This window comes from Carcharodon carcharias, chromosome 11 (assembly GCF_017639515.1).
Source record: "Carcharodon carcharias isolate sCarCar2 chromosome 11, sCarCar2.pri, whole genome shotgun sequence".
NCBI classification, from domain to species: Eukaryota; Metazoa; Chordata; class Chondrichthyes; order Lamniformes; family Lamnidae; genus Carcharodon; species Carcharodon carcharias.
The window spans coordinates 42,967,567-42,985,176 of record NC_054477.1 but is presented as its reverse complement, the minus strand read 5'-3'; the positions used below and the strand labels follow the sequence as shown (position 1 = coordinate 42,985,176).

The 17,610-nt window shown below is 41.3% G+C and overlaps 1 protein-coding gene across 3 annotated transcripts in view; it reads left to right on the top strand.

Annotated features, from left to right (window-relative positions):
* The window catches only part of pds5b (PDS5 cohesin associated factor B), a 260,439-nt gene that overhangs the window by 154,006 nt on the left and 88,823 nt on the right, over positions 1 to 17,610 (top strand). For all 3 annotated transcript variants that reach the window (XM_041198849.1, XM_041198850.1, XM_041198851.1), the window contains exons 14-17: positions 4,326 to 4,407; positions 10,939 to 10,987; positions 11,142 to 11,281; positions 11,377 to 11,492. In XM_041198849.1, the coding sequence (XP_041054783.1) occupies positions 4,326 to 4,407; positions 10,939 to 10,987; positions 11,142 to 11,281; positions 11,377 to 11,492 (387 nt within the window). The remainder of the gene's footprint in view (positions 1 to 4,325; positions 4,408 to 10,938; positions 10,988 to 11,141; positions 11,282 to 11,376; positions 11,493 to 17,610) is intronic.

Sequence of the window (17,610 nt, the reverse complement as noted above, 5' to 3'; positions counted from 1 at the left end):
GGATGGCCTCTACTTTAATGCCAGGAGTATTACAGGTAAAACGGGTGAGTTAAGGGTGAGGATTGACATGCGGAATTGTGATATAGTAGCCATCACAGAGACGTGGTTGGGGGAGGGGCAGGATTGGCAGCTCAACATTCTGGGACATAGAATCTTCAGGCGAGACAGGAGTGGGGGTAAAAGAGGAGGAGGCATTGCATTATTAGTTAAGTAGTTAGTTACTGCAGTAAGGAGAGATGATATCTTGGAGGGAGCATCAAATGAAGCTTTGTGGGTAGAGCTTAGGAATAAAAAAGGGGCACCCACATTGTCAGGTGTTTATTACAGATCCCCAGATAGTCAGCGGGAAATTGAGGAGCAAATATGTGCACAATTTGCGGAGGTGTGTAAAAACAATAATAATAGGGTAATTATATTAGGTGATTTCAACTTTTCCAACATTAATTAGGATAGACTTAGTGTTAAGGGCTTGGATGGAGTGGATTTCTTAACGTGTACAGGAGAATTTTTTAGGTCAATATGTAGAGGGTCTAACAAGGGACGGCGCAGTGCTGGACCTTATTCTGGGGGATGAAGACAGACAGGTGGCTGAGGTGGTGATGGGGGAGCATTTTAGCGATAGGGCAGAATTCTGCCCTTGATGGGAGGGCGGGCCCCACCGGCTCGGAGGGCAGGCAGCCAATCGCCACCACCAAAACTGGCCCCGCTGCCATTTTAAGCGGGCCACCTGACGGGAATTGCTATGCACTTCCTCTGTGGGGGTCCCCAACTGTCAGAGTGCGCTCTTTCGTTCATGTGTGTGAAAGAGCGCACATCTCCCTGACACAAAGTGCTGCCTCAGGGAGATCGCTGAAAGGCTGGCAAATATAAGAAATAGAACAATAAAATATTCATTAACATGTCCCCCTCATGTGAAAATGTCACACAAGGTAGGGCATGTTAATGAAATAAACAAAAACTTTATTAAACATTTTTAAAACTGCTATCAAACTTCATCCCGCCACTGGATGAGGTTTGTAAAAAAAAAAAATCACCTGCCCGTTGGGCCCGTGCGCTGAGCCGAAGTTCGCAGGAGTCCCTCAAATCGTCAACGATTGGCAAGTTGAGGGCCTTAATGAGGCCTTTAATTAATGGTGGGCGCGCGTCCCACTGCGTAGTGCACCCGCCGACCTAAATATCGCGATGCCGCTTGCTGATGTCTGGATGCTTGCGTGACATTTTAAGCGCTGGCATGCAGGCTCCTCCACCCGCACGCCAGCCAGAAATTTCTGCCCATAGTGTTAAGGGCTTGGATGGAGTGAATTTCTTGAAATGTGTACAGGAGAATTTTTAGGTCAATATGTAGAGGGTCTAACAAGGGACGGCGCAGTGCTGGACCTTATTCTGGGGAATGAAGACAGACAGGTGGCTGAGGTGATGGTGGGAGAGCATTTTAGTGATCGCGACCACAACACGTTACAATTTAAGCTTGTTATGGAGAAAGAAATAAGACAAGTTGCAAAAAAAATGTTTTGGATTGGGGGAGAGTGGATTGTAGTAAAGTAAGATAGTACTTGGCCAAGGTAGACTGGGAACAGCTACTTTTGGGGAAATTTACAGGGGAGCAGTGGGGGGGTGTTTAAAAAAGGAAATGGGGAATGTACAGGCTCAACATGTTCCCTCTAAGATGATAGGAAAGAATAACAAGCCCAGAGAACCATGGATGACCAGAGATGTTCAGGATACAATGTGAAGAAAAAGAGAGGCTTTTAGCATGTACGAGGGAAGCAAATCAGCAGAGGCATTAGTGGAGTACAGAAAGTGCAGGGTGGAGCTTAAGAAAGCAATTAGGTGGGCAATGAGGGGATATGAGAAATCCCTGGCTGGTAAAATTAGGGAAAATCCCAAGACATTCTATAAGTATATCAATGGGAAGAAGATAACCAGGGAAATAGTAAGGCCCATTAGGGACCAAGGGGGCAATCTATGGGTGGAGCCAGAGGACATCAGTAGAGTGTTGAACGAATACTTCACATCCGTCTTCACCCAAGAGAATTAGGATGAAGGTATGGAACTCGGGGAGAGAGACTGCGAGGTTCTTGAGCAAATTGATATAGGGAGTGACAAGGTATTGGAGGTGTTGGCAGGCTTAAAAGTGGACAAATCTCCAGGTCCAAATGATTTGTGTCGCAGGTGCTCTGACCCAAATTTTTAATTCCTCTCTGGCCACGGGGGAGGTGCCAGAGGACTGGAGAACAGCTAATGTGGTTCCGCTATTTAAGAAGGGTTGTAGAGGTAAGCCAGCGAACTGCAGGCCAGTGAGTCTCACATCAGTGGTAGGGAAACTGTTGGAGAAAATTCTGAAGGAGAGAATGTATCTGCACTTGGAGAGGTAAGGTTTGATCAGGGATAGTCAGCATGGTTTTGTCATAGGGATGTCATGCCTAACAAATTTGATTGAATTTTTTGAGGAGGTGACCAGGTGTGTAGATGAGGGTAGTGCAGTTGATGTAATTTTTATGGATTTCATCAAAGCCTTTGACAAGGTCCCACATGGGAGACTTATAAAGAAGTCAAATGCACATGGAATACAGGGTAATTTGATAAGGTGGATTCAAAATTGGCTTCGTTGTCAGAGACTAAGGGTGATGACAGAAGGATGCTTTAGTGACTGGAAGCCAGCGTCCAGTGGCATACCACAGGAATCTGTGCTGGGTCCCCTATTATTTGTCATTTATGTAAACGACATAGATGACTATGTGGGGGATTAGGATTAGTAAGTTTCCGGATGTCACAAAGATTGGCTGGGTGGTTAACTGTGAGGTTGAGTGTCTTGGGCTACAGGAAGATATAGACGGAATGGTCAAATGGGCAGATAAGTGGCAGATGGAATTTAACCCTGAAATGTGTGAGGTGATACACTTCGGAAGGAGTAATTTGACAAGGAAGTGTCTAATGAACGGCATGACACTAGGAAGTTCTGAGGAACAAATGGACTTTGGCGTGTGTGTCCATCGATCTCTGAAGGCGGAGGGACATGTTTGTGGGGTGGTGAAAAAGGCATATGGGACACTTGCCTTTATCAATCGAGGCATAGATTACAAAAGTAGGGAGGTCATGTTGGTGTTGTATAGAACCTTGGTGAGGCCACAGTTGGAGTAGTGTGTGCAGCTCTGATCACCATTTTATAGGAAGGATATGATTGCACCAGAAGAGATTCACCAGGATGTTGCCTGGGATGAAACACTTAAGTTATGAAGAGAGGTTTGATAGACTTGGGTTGTTTTTGTTGGAACAGAGAAGACTGTGATCGAGGTATAGAAGATTATGAAGGGCATGGACAGGGTGGATAGGGAGCAGTTGTTCTCCTTAGTTGAAGGGTCAGACATGAGGGGTCACAAGTTCAAGGTGAGGGGCAGGAGGTTTAGGGGGGATGTGAGAAAGAACTGTTTTATCCAGAGGGTGGTGACGGTCTGGAATGCGCTGCCTGGGATGGTGGTGGAGACGGGTTGCCTCACACCCTTTAAAAAGCACCTTTATGAGCACTTGGCACATCATAACATTCAAGGCTATGGGCCAAGTGCTGGTAAATGGGATTAGGTAGGTAGGTAGGTCAGGTGTTTCTCACGTGTCGGTGTAGACTCGATGGGCTGAAGGGCCTCTTCTGCACTGTGACACTCCTGTGATTCAGATAATGTTGCCAAATGGCAGCAAATATGAGGATTTGGGGGACTTCAGAGGTAATAGTATCAGAGTTGGAAGAGAAGCCAAAGATGCTGTGGTTACAAGTGAATAAGCAAAAATGAAACCAACTGAGGGTAATCTCACTCAATTGAATGACAGAGGAGGTGTGCTTGACCATCTTGAAGAATGCAGAGAGATTGAGAAGGGGCAATGCACTATGGTCACAATCACATAGGATGCAATTTAAGAGTTTTGGTATGGTTATTTCAGTGCTGTGACGGCTGCAGAAACCTGATTGGAGGCATTCATTTAGTGTTGCAGGAAAGATGGGTATGTATATTAGAGGTGACAACATGCCCAAGAGCTTGGGAGTGAAAGGGAAATTGGAAATGAGCGGTTGTTTTCAAGGATGGTACAAAATTGAGCTAACCAAATAATTAGACATAAAGTCTGAATTGATTGGGCTTAATATGACGAAGACCTTTTCTTACTTTGGTATTTCTTGTGACCTTCTGTGTATTTCTGAGTGAAATCAAATGTATTTCATTCATCCTTTTTAATAGTGTTTTGATGTCCATGAAAATAAGGTTGATTGAATTGTACCATCGTTCAATTGATGTCAACTAATTAATGTTGTTATTTTTGTTCTTAATCTTTAACAGAGCATTAAATGAAATGTGGAAGTGTCAAAACATGCTGAGGCATCATGTACGTGACTTACTTGATCTGCACAAACAACAAAAAGCAAGTACAACACTTTTCTGCTTTATGTGCATGTAATGGGATTGAAGTGCAATGGCACCATCAGCATGTGCATATCTTGCAGTGTGGAATGATGTAATTTTTATGCTTTTGATTGAAGGACTTAGATTGTTATGGCTTATCCTTTTAGTGTATTGGTTCTAGGGTACTGAGATTGAGCCAGAGATGGCAAACATGACTCAAATCTGCAACCATAACCTTATCTCAGCCCTTATCTCAGCCCAGTGCCTTCTTGCCTTCAAGGAGCATGGACTCACTCAGTGTCAGTTAGGCTCACCTTTGGTACATAAACTTGCACTAGTATTAAAAGAAAAACAGAATTACCTGGAAAAACTCAGCAGGTCTGGCAGCATCGGCGGAGAAGAAAAGAGTTGACGTTTCGAGTCCTCATGACCCTTCAGCAGAAGTGGGTGAATTCAAGGAGTGGGGTGAAATATAAGCTGGTTTTGGTTGGAGGTGGGGGGGGGCGGTTGTTGTGTGGTTGTAGGGATAAGCAAGCAGTGATAGGAGCAGATAATCAGAAGATGTCACAAACAAAAGAACACAGAGGTGTTGAAGTTGGTGATATTATCTAAACGAATGTGCTAATTAAGAATGGATGGTACGGCACTCAAGGTACAGCTCTAGTGGGGGTGGGGGGGCATAAAAGATTTAAAAATAATGGAAATAGGTGGGAAAAGAAAAATCTATATAAATTATTGGAAAGAACAAAAGGAAGGGGGAAGAAACAGAAAGGGGGTGGGGATGGAGGAGGGAGTTCAAGATCTAAAGTTGTTGAATTCAATATTCAGTCCAGAAGGCTGTAAAGTGCCTAGTCGGAAGATGAGGTGCTGTTCCTCCAGTTTGTGTTGGGCTTCACTGGAACAATGCAGCAAGCCAAGGACAGACATGTGGGCAAGAGAGCAGGGTGGAGTGTTAAAATGGCAAGCGACAGGGAGGTTTGGGTCATTCTTGCGGACAGACCGCAGGTGTTCTGCAAAGCGGTCGCCCAGTTTACGTTTGGTCTCTCCAATGTAGAGGAGACCGCATTGGGAGCAACGAATGCAGTAGACTAAGTTGGGGGAAATGCAAGTGAAATGCTGCTTCACTTGAAAGGAGTGTTTGGGCCCTTGGACGGTGAGGAGAGAGGAAGTGAAGGGGTAGGTGTTGCATCTTTTGCGTGGGCATGGGGAGGTGCCATAGGAGGGGGTTGAGGAGTAGGGGGTGATGGAGGAGTGGACCAGGTTTTTATCTCTTTGCACTATTACTAACCTGGTCAGCCTTAAGGGTTTGATGAAGAAGCCTACATCAAATTGGTGGAATAAGGCCCAGTCAGGAGTAAAATTAAATTCCTAGCATTTTTATGCCTTGGTGTCATGGAATTACAATTGCAACAAAATCCATCACTTTGTCATCTTCAGAACAGCATATTGAAACTTGCTGAAATGCTAGAACTTAAATTTCCTAGATGCTATTCTTCAGACATGTTCTTTTCACTTGTCTCTGTCTAAAGCCTCACAATGAGTTTCCTCAGAGCTGTTTAGCCTTTTTCTGCCAGCAGCATGTTTTATGAATGTAGGATAAATTCCTTTCCTTCCTTGTGCTCAGACAACTATATTTTTGCACTTTAAAACTGGGCGATCTTAATTTCACTGGTAAAATAGTGTGCAAGTCGAATGTAGCGCATATTGTCTAGAAATCATCCAGGATATCATTCTGGCTGAGGCAAATTTGCTTTTTATTTTCGTATTTATCACCGACGAGCCCCCTCTGGCAAATCTTTGGTTGTCGCTGGCATATGGCATACTGTCTTTAAATGTTCAGCTGAAAATTTACAAAGCACCTGACGGGAGTTGGAAGCCTGTCTGACTCATTTAGGAAATAATGCATCCAAGCTCCATCGTAGGACTTATCAAGGCTTCCAAACTGCTGATTGTCAAAATGGAAATTGGATATCTCATTTTTGTAGGTTTCTCATCTGAAGTTTTCACAACATCTTTGGCTTGTTCATACTGTATTTGAAATATCACCTGGAGTTATTTTAAGATCTAACTACTAATTTGCATTGCCATTTATGTTTGAAAGATTTCATTAATGGACTTACATAGAAAAATCGAAAATAGGAGCAGTAGGCCATTCAGCCCTTCGAGCCTGCTCCGCCATTCATTTAGGAACATGGCTGATCATCCAGCTCAATAGCCTGCTCCTGCTTTCTCCCCATATCCTTTGATCCCTTTCGCCCTAAGAGCTTTATCTAACTCCTTCTTGAATACATGCAATGTTTTGGCCTCGACTACTTTCTGTGGTAGCGAATTCCACAGGCTCACCACTCTCTGGGTGAAGAAATTTCTCCTCATCTCAGTCCTAAATGGTCTACCCCATATCCTCAGACTGTGACCCCTGGTTCTGTACTCCCCTACCATCGGGAACATCCTTTCTACATCTACCCTGTCTAGTCCTGTTAGAATTTTATAGGTTTCTATGAGGATTCCCCCTCATTCTTCTGAACTCCAGCGAATATAATCCTAACCGACTCAATCTCTCCTCATATGTCAGTCCCGCCATCCCAGGAATCAGTCTGGTAGACTTTTGCTGCACTCCCTCTAGAGCAAGAGTATCCTTCCTCAGATAAGGAGACCAAAACTGCACACACTATTCCAAGTGTGGTCTTACCAAGTCCCTGTATAATTACAGCAAGACATCCCTGCTCCTGTAGTCTAATCCTCTCGCTAACATACCATTTGCCTTCTTTACCGCCTGCTGCACCTGCGTGCTTACCTTTAACGACTGGTGTATGAGGACACCCAGGTCTCGTTCCACATTCCCCTCCTCTCAATTTATAGTTCTGACAGCTCTGTAGTTTCAAACGTGTTCTTAAAGAGGCTGTTACAAATGAACTTGACAGGTGCCCGTAAATGTGCCTATGGACTGTACACTGTTAACAGAAACTACACACAGGTTTTAAAGAACCTACCAATAGCTCTGAAGATTTATGTGCTGATTATATGGTCTCCCCAAGTTCCTGACAGATATCTACTTATAAGCTGTACACAAAACCTCTGCCCACTGTCTTGATTTAGCACCACTGTCCCAAAGCCAGCCATTTTCCATGGAACAAAAACAGAAAATGCTGGAAAAACTCAGCAGGTCTAACAGCATCTGTGGAGAGACTAGACAGAGTTAATGTTTCAAGTCCATATGACTCTTCAGAGCTCTGAAGAAAGAGTCATACGGACTTGAAATGTTAATTCTGTCTGTCTCACCACAGATGCTGTTAGACCTGCTGAGTTTTAACAGCGTTTTCTGTTTTTCTTTCAGATTTCCAGCATCTGCGGTATTTTGCTTTTTATCATTTTCAATGGAAGTTGGAGAAATTGCAAATTCCATGAATGACCATGTGATTTCCCCATAAGATCCACTGCCTAACAAAGTGACATTAATCTAAAACTGAGATAGTGAATAAAAGTGGAATTAGGAATAAAGGAACTGCAGGGAAAAATAAGTGGCAAATGACATTTAAATACAGTTGTAGTGTTGTTTTAGCAAGCTTTAACAATGCTGCAAGATTTCTTTAAATTTCTAAATTCTGTCTGCTATGGCACAGCAGATGGTAAATGCGAAACTGCTCAAATCCCAATGGGAAACTTGAAACAACTGCTACAACTGTTTTGCAATTTGTATATTTCGAGATGCATGCCTTGAATTCAGCAGTAATAAGACCACCGAGTCTTTTAGGTTTCTTACAAAACTAAATTAAACCTTTATTAATAGAAGAAATGATTTTAAGCACATGCATTGATCTACAAATTACTACTATGACAACTTCTAAATCCCCTAATTAATCAAACTCCCAGTTACAACTCTGTTAAGTCAACAGTAAAACACACAGATTTAAACAGACCCAGGCAAAGCACACACCCTAGACAGTCAAATTCAAAGAGTTTTCCTCAGATTTGGTTCCTTGTAGACAGCAGCTTGAGGCTTTGATGATGGAGGCGTTTTACAGTTGCTTTAAGTCTTAAAACGCCTTCTCTCCTACACACAACCTCATCTCCTTTATACAGATTTCCCCTTTGAATGCAAATTCCCATTGTTCCGATATGCCTTTGCAATTTTACTTTTCGCTCAACATGAGAACTATGAAAGTTTTATATTATCAATAACTTTTGGGAAAAGTAAACACACTGTTTGGCTTAGCTTCTTATGGCTAGGTGTAACATCTTACCATCTCTTTGAAATTCAAGTGAACCTAATTTATCTAAAAAGCAAATGTACCTCATACCTCACATTCTAAAACTTCAGCCATGTTTACATATTTAGCATTTCAACCCCAGCTTCCATTTTGATAACTGAAAAGCTCCAGACCTCCAATTCAATTAAATCCACCAAACACACACATCCAAACCCCACTATTAACCTACCTTTACAGTAAATCACAATATTCTGAAAATTATTATATTTTCATGACATGCTTCTGGTCTGACTCCAAAAGGAATGTGGTGTGAGAGATTCTGATAGTGTCTCATTGCTTGGATTACGTGTCTGACTCCTGTCCGGTATCAAATCTGAATTACCAAGTGATCCCTGGAATTCATGCACACAGTAGATACTGAACTCAATGCAGTTTGCATGATTATTGCCTCTGCCACTGAACTTAATATCTTCTTTTTCACCGATGCACTGCAGTAACAAAATTCTGCTCAACAGTACCTCCCTCTCCTATGAAATTTACTGCTAAGACAAGAGCAGCAATGCTATTGGAACGCCATCATCAAAAGCTATACACCTGATTTGGACATACGTTGCTGCCAAACTTCACTTTGCTATGTGAATACCTTTAAATTCCCAACTTGGAGACTACCATTGTAAACTGCAGCATTTGCAGGGAAGGCTGACCAACTCTATCTCAGGGTGATTAGGGTGGGCAACAAATCTGGTTTTTTCACCATTACAACAATTTATACAGTTTCTTAATATAATAAAACATCACAGGCTTAATATAATAAAACGTTTCAAGGTACTTGACAAGAAGATTATGAAACAAAATATGACACCAAGCCACAGAAGGAGATATTGGGTCAGATGACCAAAAACTTGGTCAGGGTGGTAGGTTTTAAGGAGGAAAGTAAAAAGAAGAGGTTTAGGGAGGGTATTCTAGTGCTTCAGGCCTAGGCAATCGAAGGTGCGGACATCAATAGAGGAGTGATTAAACCTGGGATGCTCAAGAGGCCAGATATGAGGGTTCTGGGGCTGGAAGAGATTCCACAGATCAGGTGGGGCAAGGCCATGGAGCATTTTGAAATCAAGATTGAGAATTTTAAAATCAGGACCAGGAGCCAATGTAGGTCAGTGAGCACAAGGGTGAAAAGTGAACAAGACTTGAAGAGAATTAAGACACGTGCAGTAGACTTTTGGATCAGAGAGTAGAATGGGGGAGACCAGCCGGAATGTGTTGGAATAGTGAAGTCTAGAGGTAACAAAGGTAAGAATGAGGGTTTCATCAGCAAATAAACTGAGGTAGGCGAAGTTGGGTGATGTTACAGAGGTGGAAATAGGAAGATTTGGTGAAGGCATGAATATGTGGTTGGAGGCTCATCCTGGGGTGAAATATGACACCAAGGCTGCGAGTAGACTAGCTTAATGTCAGAAAGTTTCCAGGAAGAGGATGGAGTTCATAGCTAGGGAATAGAATTAGGAGTGGGGACCAAAAACACTGGCTTTACTCTTCCCAATATTTATTGGAGGAAATTTCTGCTCATCCAGTACTGGAGGTTAGACAAGCGACCTGATAATTTAGCAATAATGGAAGGGTCAAGCATGTTGAGACCATCTTTTAAGAATTAAACATTTTTAGATAACCCGTGCCTGAAAACACTCATTAATACTTGGATGCGAAGATTTGTGCATGCATATAAATACTCTTGAATAGACCTCTCTCCTGGCTGTCAGAATTTGATTGGAAGTCAAAGCGTAAAAGAGTTCAATAGCTACTGGTTATGCAGTTATAAGAAAAACAGTCATGATAACTACTTAGCCTCTCAATTCTGCTTACTTGGGCAGCTTGCTGTTTTTTATCGCACCATGCCATTGATGTCTTATCTTGAATTTGTTGGTGTTTTTAAATGTGTGCTGCATGAGTAAAAGATGTTTTTTTTTAAAGTTAAGAGATTTTCAGTTTTGAGAGAAAACTTAATCATTAACAAATGACCACTGGAACTAATGTACAAAAATAGCTGCAGTCGATGCATCTTCCTGTGTCTGTTTTTTTTTGTTTATCTCCTGTATGTTGATACCCTACACACCCAACTCTTGCCCATTGTTTCCACACTACTGCCCACCTAAGAGGAGGAATGTTGTACCTTCCGCAACATGAGTTCTTTTCACTGAAATGCTACTCCAGTAACTGGAAATGGGAGTCACAACTAGTTTATTTTTTAATTGCTGAAAAATGTGATAAAGTTTTAGAAAATAAATCTCTAGTTTTATTGTAACTGTGCATAAATGTAATAAAATCTATTTTGTCTGAAATTCTAGTCTGATCCCACTGACAAAGCGATATTCTCAAAAGTGATGATAATTGCCAGTAAGTACTATTCTATATTTTTGCCATCTGCATTGTATAAAATGTAGCATTCATTTAATAGCATGAAAAAGTGTAGAAAGCATTGCTCATCTAAGAATGGACAATGCAATTATTCTATCAACAAGTTGTGCTCAATACAATATTCTGTTGCCAGAAAACCTGCCTGATCCAGGAAAAGCCCAGGATTTCATGAAGAAATTTGATCAGTTTTTAGAAGAGGATGAGCGAATCAGATCCCAGCTAGATGTGCTCGTTAGTCCAAATTGTTCGTGCAAACAAGCGGAAGGATGCGTGGTAATCGCTGAAATTATATTATATTAGAATGGATTGAAAATTTCTAACAATGTGTTTCTCTATTTGCATAACAATTTGGGTTTTTTTATGTACAGCGAGAAATAACCCGAAAACTAAGCAACCCTAAACAGCCCACAAATCCATTTTTGGAAATGGTGAAATTTCTCCTGGAGAGGATAGCACCTGTACATATTGACACAGAATCCATTAGGTATGCATAATTATTTTGTATTAAGTAATACATAAAGGGAAAAGTAAGATTCTTTTGACATTGGACTTTTTTTAAAGTATTAATATACTTGAATCAGCTTTTGCTGGTTAAAATGGGAACCAGATAACTGGATCTGACACTGATGCGGGGCTATCTTGTTTGGGCTGCAATGCAAATTTTAACTTTCTGAAGTACTTTTTCATAAGATGGTTGGCTAAGATTATTTGGAGTGAGATAACAATGTGGAACTTGCTATCACACAGTTGTTGGGGCAACTATATAGATGTATTTGATGGGAAGCAAATGAGGGAGAAGGGAATGGAAGGTTTTGCTAATCGTTGGATGAGGAAGGATGAGTCGAGATTCAAGTGGAGAATAAATGCTGGCATGGATTTTTGGGACAAATGGTGTTTTTCTGTGTTCCATATTCTATGTAATTCTGTGAAAACATGCAATATTTTTAAAGCTGATTGTCCACAAAAGTGAGCATTGAGATTTCTTGTTTTAATTTCCAGTCACCCATGCCAAGTCAACCCATTATTTGTAAGTTTGGCAAGAGGTGAATTCTATAACGATGATAATAATAGGAGACCATTTGGCCCATTATGTATCTGCCAGCTCTTTGGTAGAAGCATTCAATTCATCCCATTCCCTTGGTCTACTTTTCCCATAGCCTTGTAGAAAAAAAAATGAATCTGCTTCGATCATCTTTCAGGCAGTATATTACAGATTGCAACAATTAACTTTTTTCATGTTGCCCCGATTCCTTTGCCAATAACCTTAAATCTGTGTTCTTTGGTTATAGACCCTTCTGCCACTGGAAACAGTTTCGCCTTATTTACTCTGTAAAACCATTTGTCACTTTGAGTACCTCTATCAAATCTCCTCCTTGAGTTTTCTGTTTAAAGCAGGGCAACTGCAGTTTCTTAAACTCTCCATGTAATTGAAGTTCATCTTTGGCACCAGTCTAGTAAATCTCTTCTGCTCCCTCTCCTACCTTGATATCCTAAAGTGTAGTGCTCAGAATTGAATATAGTACTCCAGAAGAAGCCTAAGTAGTGTTTTTATAAAGGTAAAGCATAACTTACTTGCTATTGTATTCTCCCCTTTTAACAAAGTCAGGGATCCTATGTTTTTTTAACAATCTCCTCAATTTATCCTGCCATCATCAAAGATTTGTGTACTATCACCCCCAGGTCTCCCTGTTCCTGCACCCCTTTAAAATTGTATGATTTAGTTCATATTTCCTCTCCTCATTCTTTCTGCCAAAATATATCACTTTGCAGCCTTAAATTTTACTTGCAATGTTTCTGCCCATTTTATCAGTCTGAGTCCCCCCAAAGCCTGTTCTTACCCTCATTGTTTACTACATTTGAATTTTGAATCATCTTTAAACTTTGAAATTATGCCTGTGTACCCAAGTCCAAGCCATGAATATATATCAAAAAGAGCAGTGATCCTAATACTGATCCCTGGGGAACATCACTGCACACTTACCTCCAGTCTGGTTAAACAACTGTTCACACTACTGTCTGCTTTCTGTCTCTTATCCAATTTGCATCCATGCTCTTGAGCATCCCTTGCTTTTAATTGTTACCACCTTTTGTTGGCTGTGTGTACAGCTGCCAAAGCCCTAAACTCTGGAATTCCCTCCCTCACCGTTTCCGCCTCTCAACCGCACTTTCTTCCTTTAAGACACTCCTTAAAACCTACCTCATTGACCAAGGTTTGATGTTTGCCCTAATATCACCTTAAGTGATTTAGTGTTTATTTTTAGCTTAAAACACTCATGTGAAGTGTCTTGGGGTGTTTTATTGCATTAAAGGTTGAATATAAATATATGTTGTTACTGCCATTGCTCCTTTTCCCAATGGGCTTCAATTTTGCTAAAAGATCTCATGTGATACTGTCATATGTCTTTTGGAAGACCATATATACATCAGCTGCACAGCCCCCGTCAATCTTCTCCATTGCTTTGAAGAACTTGATTAAGGTAGTCAAACATGACTTTCCTTTAACAAATCAGTGCTGACTTTTGTTTATTAACCCATAATTTTCCTTCGCTAATTAATCTTGTCCCAAATAATTGTCACTATAAGTTTTCCACCAACAAGGTTAGACTGACTGGCCTGTAGTTGGGTTTATCCCGCCTTTTTTTAAAAAGAAAAACAAAGGTGTAAAATTTGCAATCTTCCAGTCCTCTGGCATCACCCCCGTGTCCAAGGAAGATTGAAAGGCTGTGGCCAATGCCTCCACAATTTCCACCTTTACTTCTTCCCATAACCTTCGAAGTATCCCATCTTGACTGGGTGACTTTTCTATTATGAGGACTCAACAAATACTATATAAGACTAACAAATACACTCTAACGTAACTCACCCCATTTAAGATAAAGATATTAAAAATACAATGAACACAATTACTTAATTTCTAAATCAAACTTCTTAACTCAAATTTCTTTCTACATTCATTTGACTTTTTAATAAAAGCTTAACTATATCACTAACTTATTTGCTTCCTTTAGCTATTCCTTTTCAAAATGGTCTTTGGTTGGATTAATTTTTGAGAAACGGATTTTAGGATTATAAAGATAATCCTATCTTATTATAAAGATTATAAAGAAACGTCTGGTAGTACGTAACTTGAGTATTGTTGAAAAAAGAGACTTTTTTGTCAAAGCTTTTCATCTTGCACTCATCAGGACAATTCGCAAGAAAATGCCAATGTCAGGAGAAACAGCATATTTATGTTGTATGAGAAGAGAGTGCTGAATGGTTGGCAGGTGTACTCTGATTGGTAGAAGTGTTACCATGGAGAATTAACCAGTTGATGGTGACTGACAGTCAACTGCCAATCATTGTTTGAAATTTAAACCAGGCAGCTTGCTCCTGATTGGTCAAGACATTGCCCTGAGGAATGAACCAGCGAATGGTTGTCATTTATTTTGTTTAGCTGAAACAGGCGCAATGTGTGTGCATGTTTTTTCTGCCTGCAAAGAACAGGGCCCTGTGTATTAATACATGTGGCCTGCATATTAATAAAAGTGATGCTCTCCCTATCGCACAAATGAGTAATATGGTGTATGAATTTCAGTGCTAGTGTGATGCTAGGTATGTAGGCCAAAAGTCCCAAAGACTGGCAAATAAAATCATGTCCCTTCTGCTTGCAACAGGCAAGGTACGGACCGTACCAGCCCGTGCTTGCAAAACTCAACAGTGTCCAACATCAGACATGATTCTGCGAGTGGACAGCATTTGCTAAATAATCCTCAGTGTGCTAAGAATTACTCTGGCAACCAATTTAAGATTGTCAGCCCGGCTCGCAATATGTGGCGCATTTGTGCATACTGGAAGCTTCTTATATTAATACACAGGGCCCTGTTCTTTGCAGGCAGAACATGTACGCACATTATGCCTGTTTCAGCTAAACAAAATAAGCGACAGCCATTTGCTGGCTCATTCCCCAGGGCAATGTCTTGACCAATCAGAAGCAAGCTGCCATGTGAATAAATGTTTTTGAACAAAAGACCATGGCCTCTAGCCAGATCTCTTGTAGAGTAAGAAGCCTTCAAATTCCGAGATAAAACCACAATAACAGTTGGCGGCAGGAGTGACCATACCTACAGTGGAATAGTAGAAAATTGTGGGAAAAGCTTCAAGTTAAACTCAGCAACAGTGCAGGGCAGCAGATGAAGGACTTTGAGATCAACCTGACAGTGGCACAGGAGATGACCAAATAGCAAGGGCAGCCCTGCGACTGACAAGATGAGCAGCATGAGAAAAGACAACTTTGAACCAAGGTGAAAAATGGCCACCAGAATTGTTTCAAAATATAGATGGTCTCAGACAGGCTGAGCAATGGCAAAATTGACAAAGACGTTTTACCTAGTACCGCAATGAGGTCTTGCGAGTAAAGAGAACAAAAGATCAAGTTAGCACTGTTGGGAGCATAGCAGACAACTTGCTGGTCAGATAATGGGTGAATGAAGAGACAGCCTACTACAAGGATATCATCGGAGCCTTTGACTCATACTTCAGTCTTCGTACAAATGTTGTCATAGAGTGAAATTTAATCGACGCTGTGAAAAACAGGTTGAAGGGATTGACTCATTAATTAATGAATTGTATCACCTAGGTAACAATTCTGAGTATGGAACACTAAAAAAAAGACCAGATCAGAGATAAAAGAATAGTCATTGGCATTTCAGATGAGAATCTCCCTTATCCGTGGGAAGATTTAACTTTGAGCAAAGCTGTACAACTGACTGGACAGCCCGAAAAGCAGAGGCAGAATAAGGCTTTCAGAGATGCAAAGGAAATTTCCCAAGAATAGTCCGAAGTGCTTCAATTTGTGGGTTGTAAAACAGAAGGTATTGCAAGGAAGCAACCAGGGAAACATCCTGAAAAGGCACCAATTTCCATTTTCCAATGTCCCTGCTGTGGCGGAAAGAAGGTCCACAGGCGGGAAGAATGCCCTGTCTGAATTGTGCAGTATCATTGGTATGGCAAGTTAGGCAATTTTTAAGTGGCCTGCTCGTTCAGGAAATCTGTGTTTACAAGACAGAAGGAGAAATCTGTTAAAGGAACCTTCATTCAAGAAACTTAAGTTGGCTCAATGCTGTGAATCAGTCATCTTAGACAAAACTCCATCCCCACAACCAAAGGAGGGCATTGTAGATCTTTCATTTCTCTTCAAGGTGAGACTAGATGCAGCGGGAGACAGGTGCACCAAGGGTGAAGGTGACCAGCCATAAGATGATATTCTTGACCTTAATTTGCTCTTGTGGGAAAGAGTGGAAGAGGATGACAACCAAGATGCCACTGATATTGATGATTTGTCGCAGGAGAAGATCCTGAACCTTGCTTTACATTTTGAAGATCGCTTACATTCTGGTGAAGTTCCAGAGATGTTCAGGCCTGCTGAGGAATAAAGTCACAATGAAGAGAATGTGCAAGCAGAACCAGGGTTAGAAGGGTAATCATCATTTTTTCTTTGGAATACTCTTTGTTCTTCTCTTCGCCCATTTGATTCATTTATGGATGAGGCTTAACATAATACTTTGTTCATTGCAAAAGTAGAAGTTTGTAGACCCTCTACAACTGTACAGGAGCTGAATGGGCTTCATTCTTTCAAGCAGGAGAAGCGAGCAGCCCAATCTTACCCCAAAGTACCAAGAAAAAAAGAGAAGGAAGGGAAAATCTCTATTCATCTCCTTTTAGACTGCATAGGTCATGTCTTCCAAGGAGATGATTCTAGAGAGCATACATCCTCAGAGCCGAGAACACGGTCGGAGATTGGTGCCATCAGCACAAAACACTTGAGGGGTTGGTGTTGGAGAATGTGTATATAATAACAATAATAATATGGGAATAAAGACTCTGGAGGGGGCTGAGTGGGTTGGGGAGGCGATACATAGCAAAAGGTTAACTCTAATAATAGCTACTGAGCATGAGTAAGGAGCTATGTCACAGTGATGCCACTTGCTGAAAGGAGATGAGCATGAAGCATCTCAAGAAAATAGTTCCAGCAATGCCTTGGTCTTATTTAATCTTTGTAAATAGTTAGCATGTAAATAAATGTTTTTCAACAAGACCATTGCCTCCAGCAAGATCCCTTTAGAGTAAGGAGCCTATGAATCCCCAGATAAACCTGCAATTGCAGTGAATGATGCTGAAAACTGCAATCATCAGTGAACATCCTCACTTCTGACCTTATGATGGAGGGAAGATCCTTGATGAAGCAAGTGAAGATGATTGGGTCTAGGACACTACCCTGAGGAACTCCTGCAATGATGCCCTGGGACTGAGATGTTTGACGTCCAGCTACCACAACCATCTTCCTTTTTGCTGGATATGACTCCAACCAGTGGAGAGTTTTCCCCCTGATTCCCATTGACACCAGTTTTACATGGGTTCCTTGATGCCCCACTCAGTCAAATGTTGCCTTGATGTCAAGGGCAGTCACTCTCACCTCACCTGTGTTATAATGGTTTAGCATACTGCCCTTGCTTTTATATTCTATGCCTCTATAAAGTAAAGGACCCCATATACTTTTTTTAAACATCCCTCTCAATTTGTCCTGCCATCTTCAAAAGTTTGTGTATATGCACCGGTGGGGC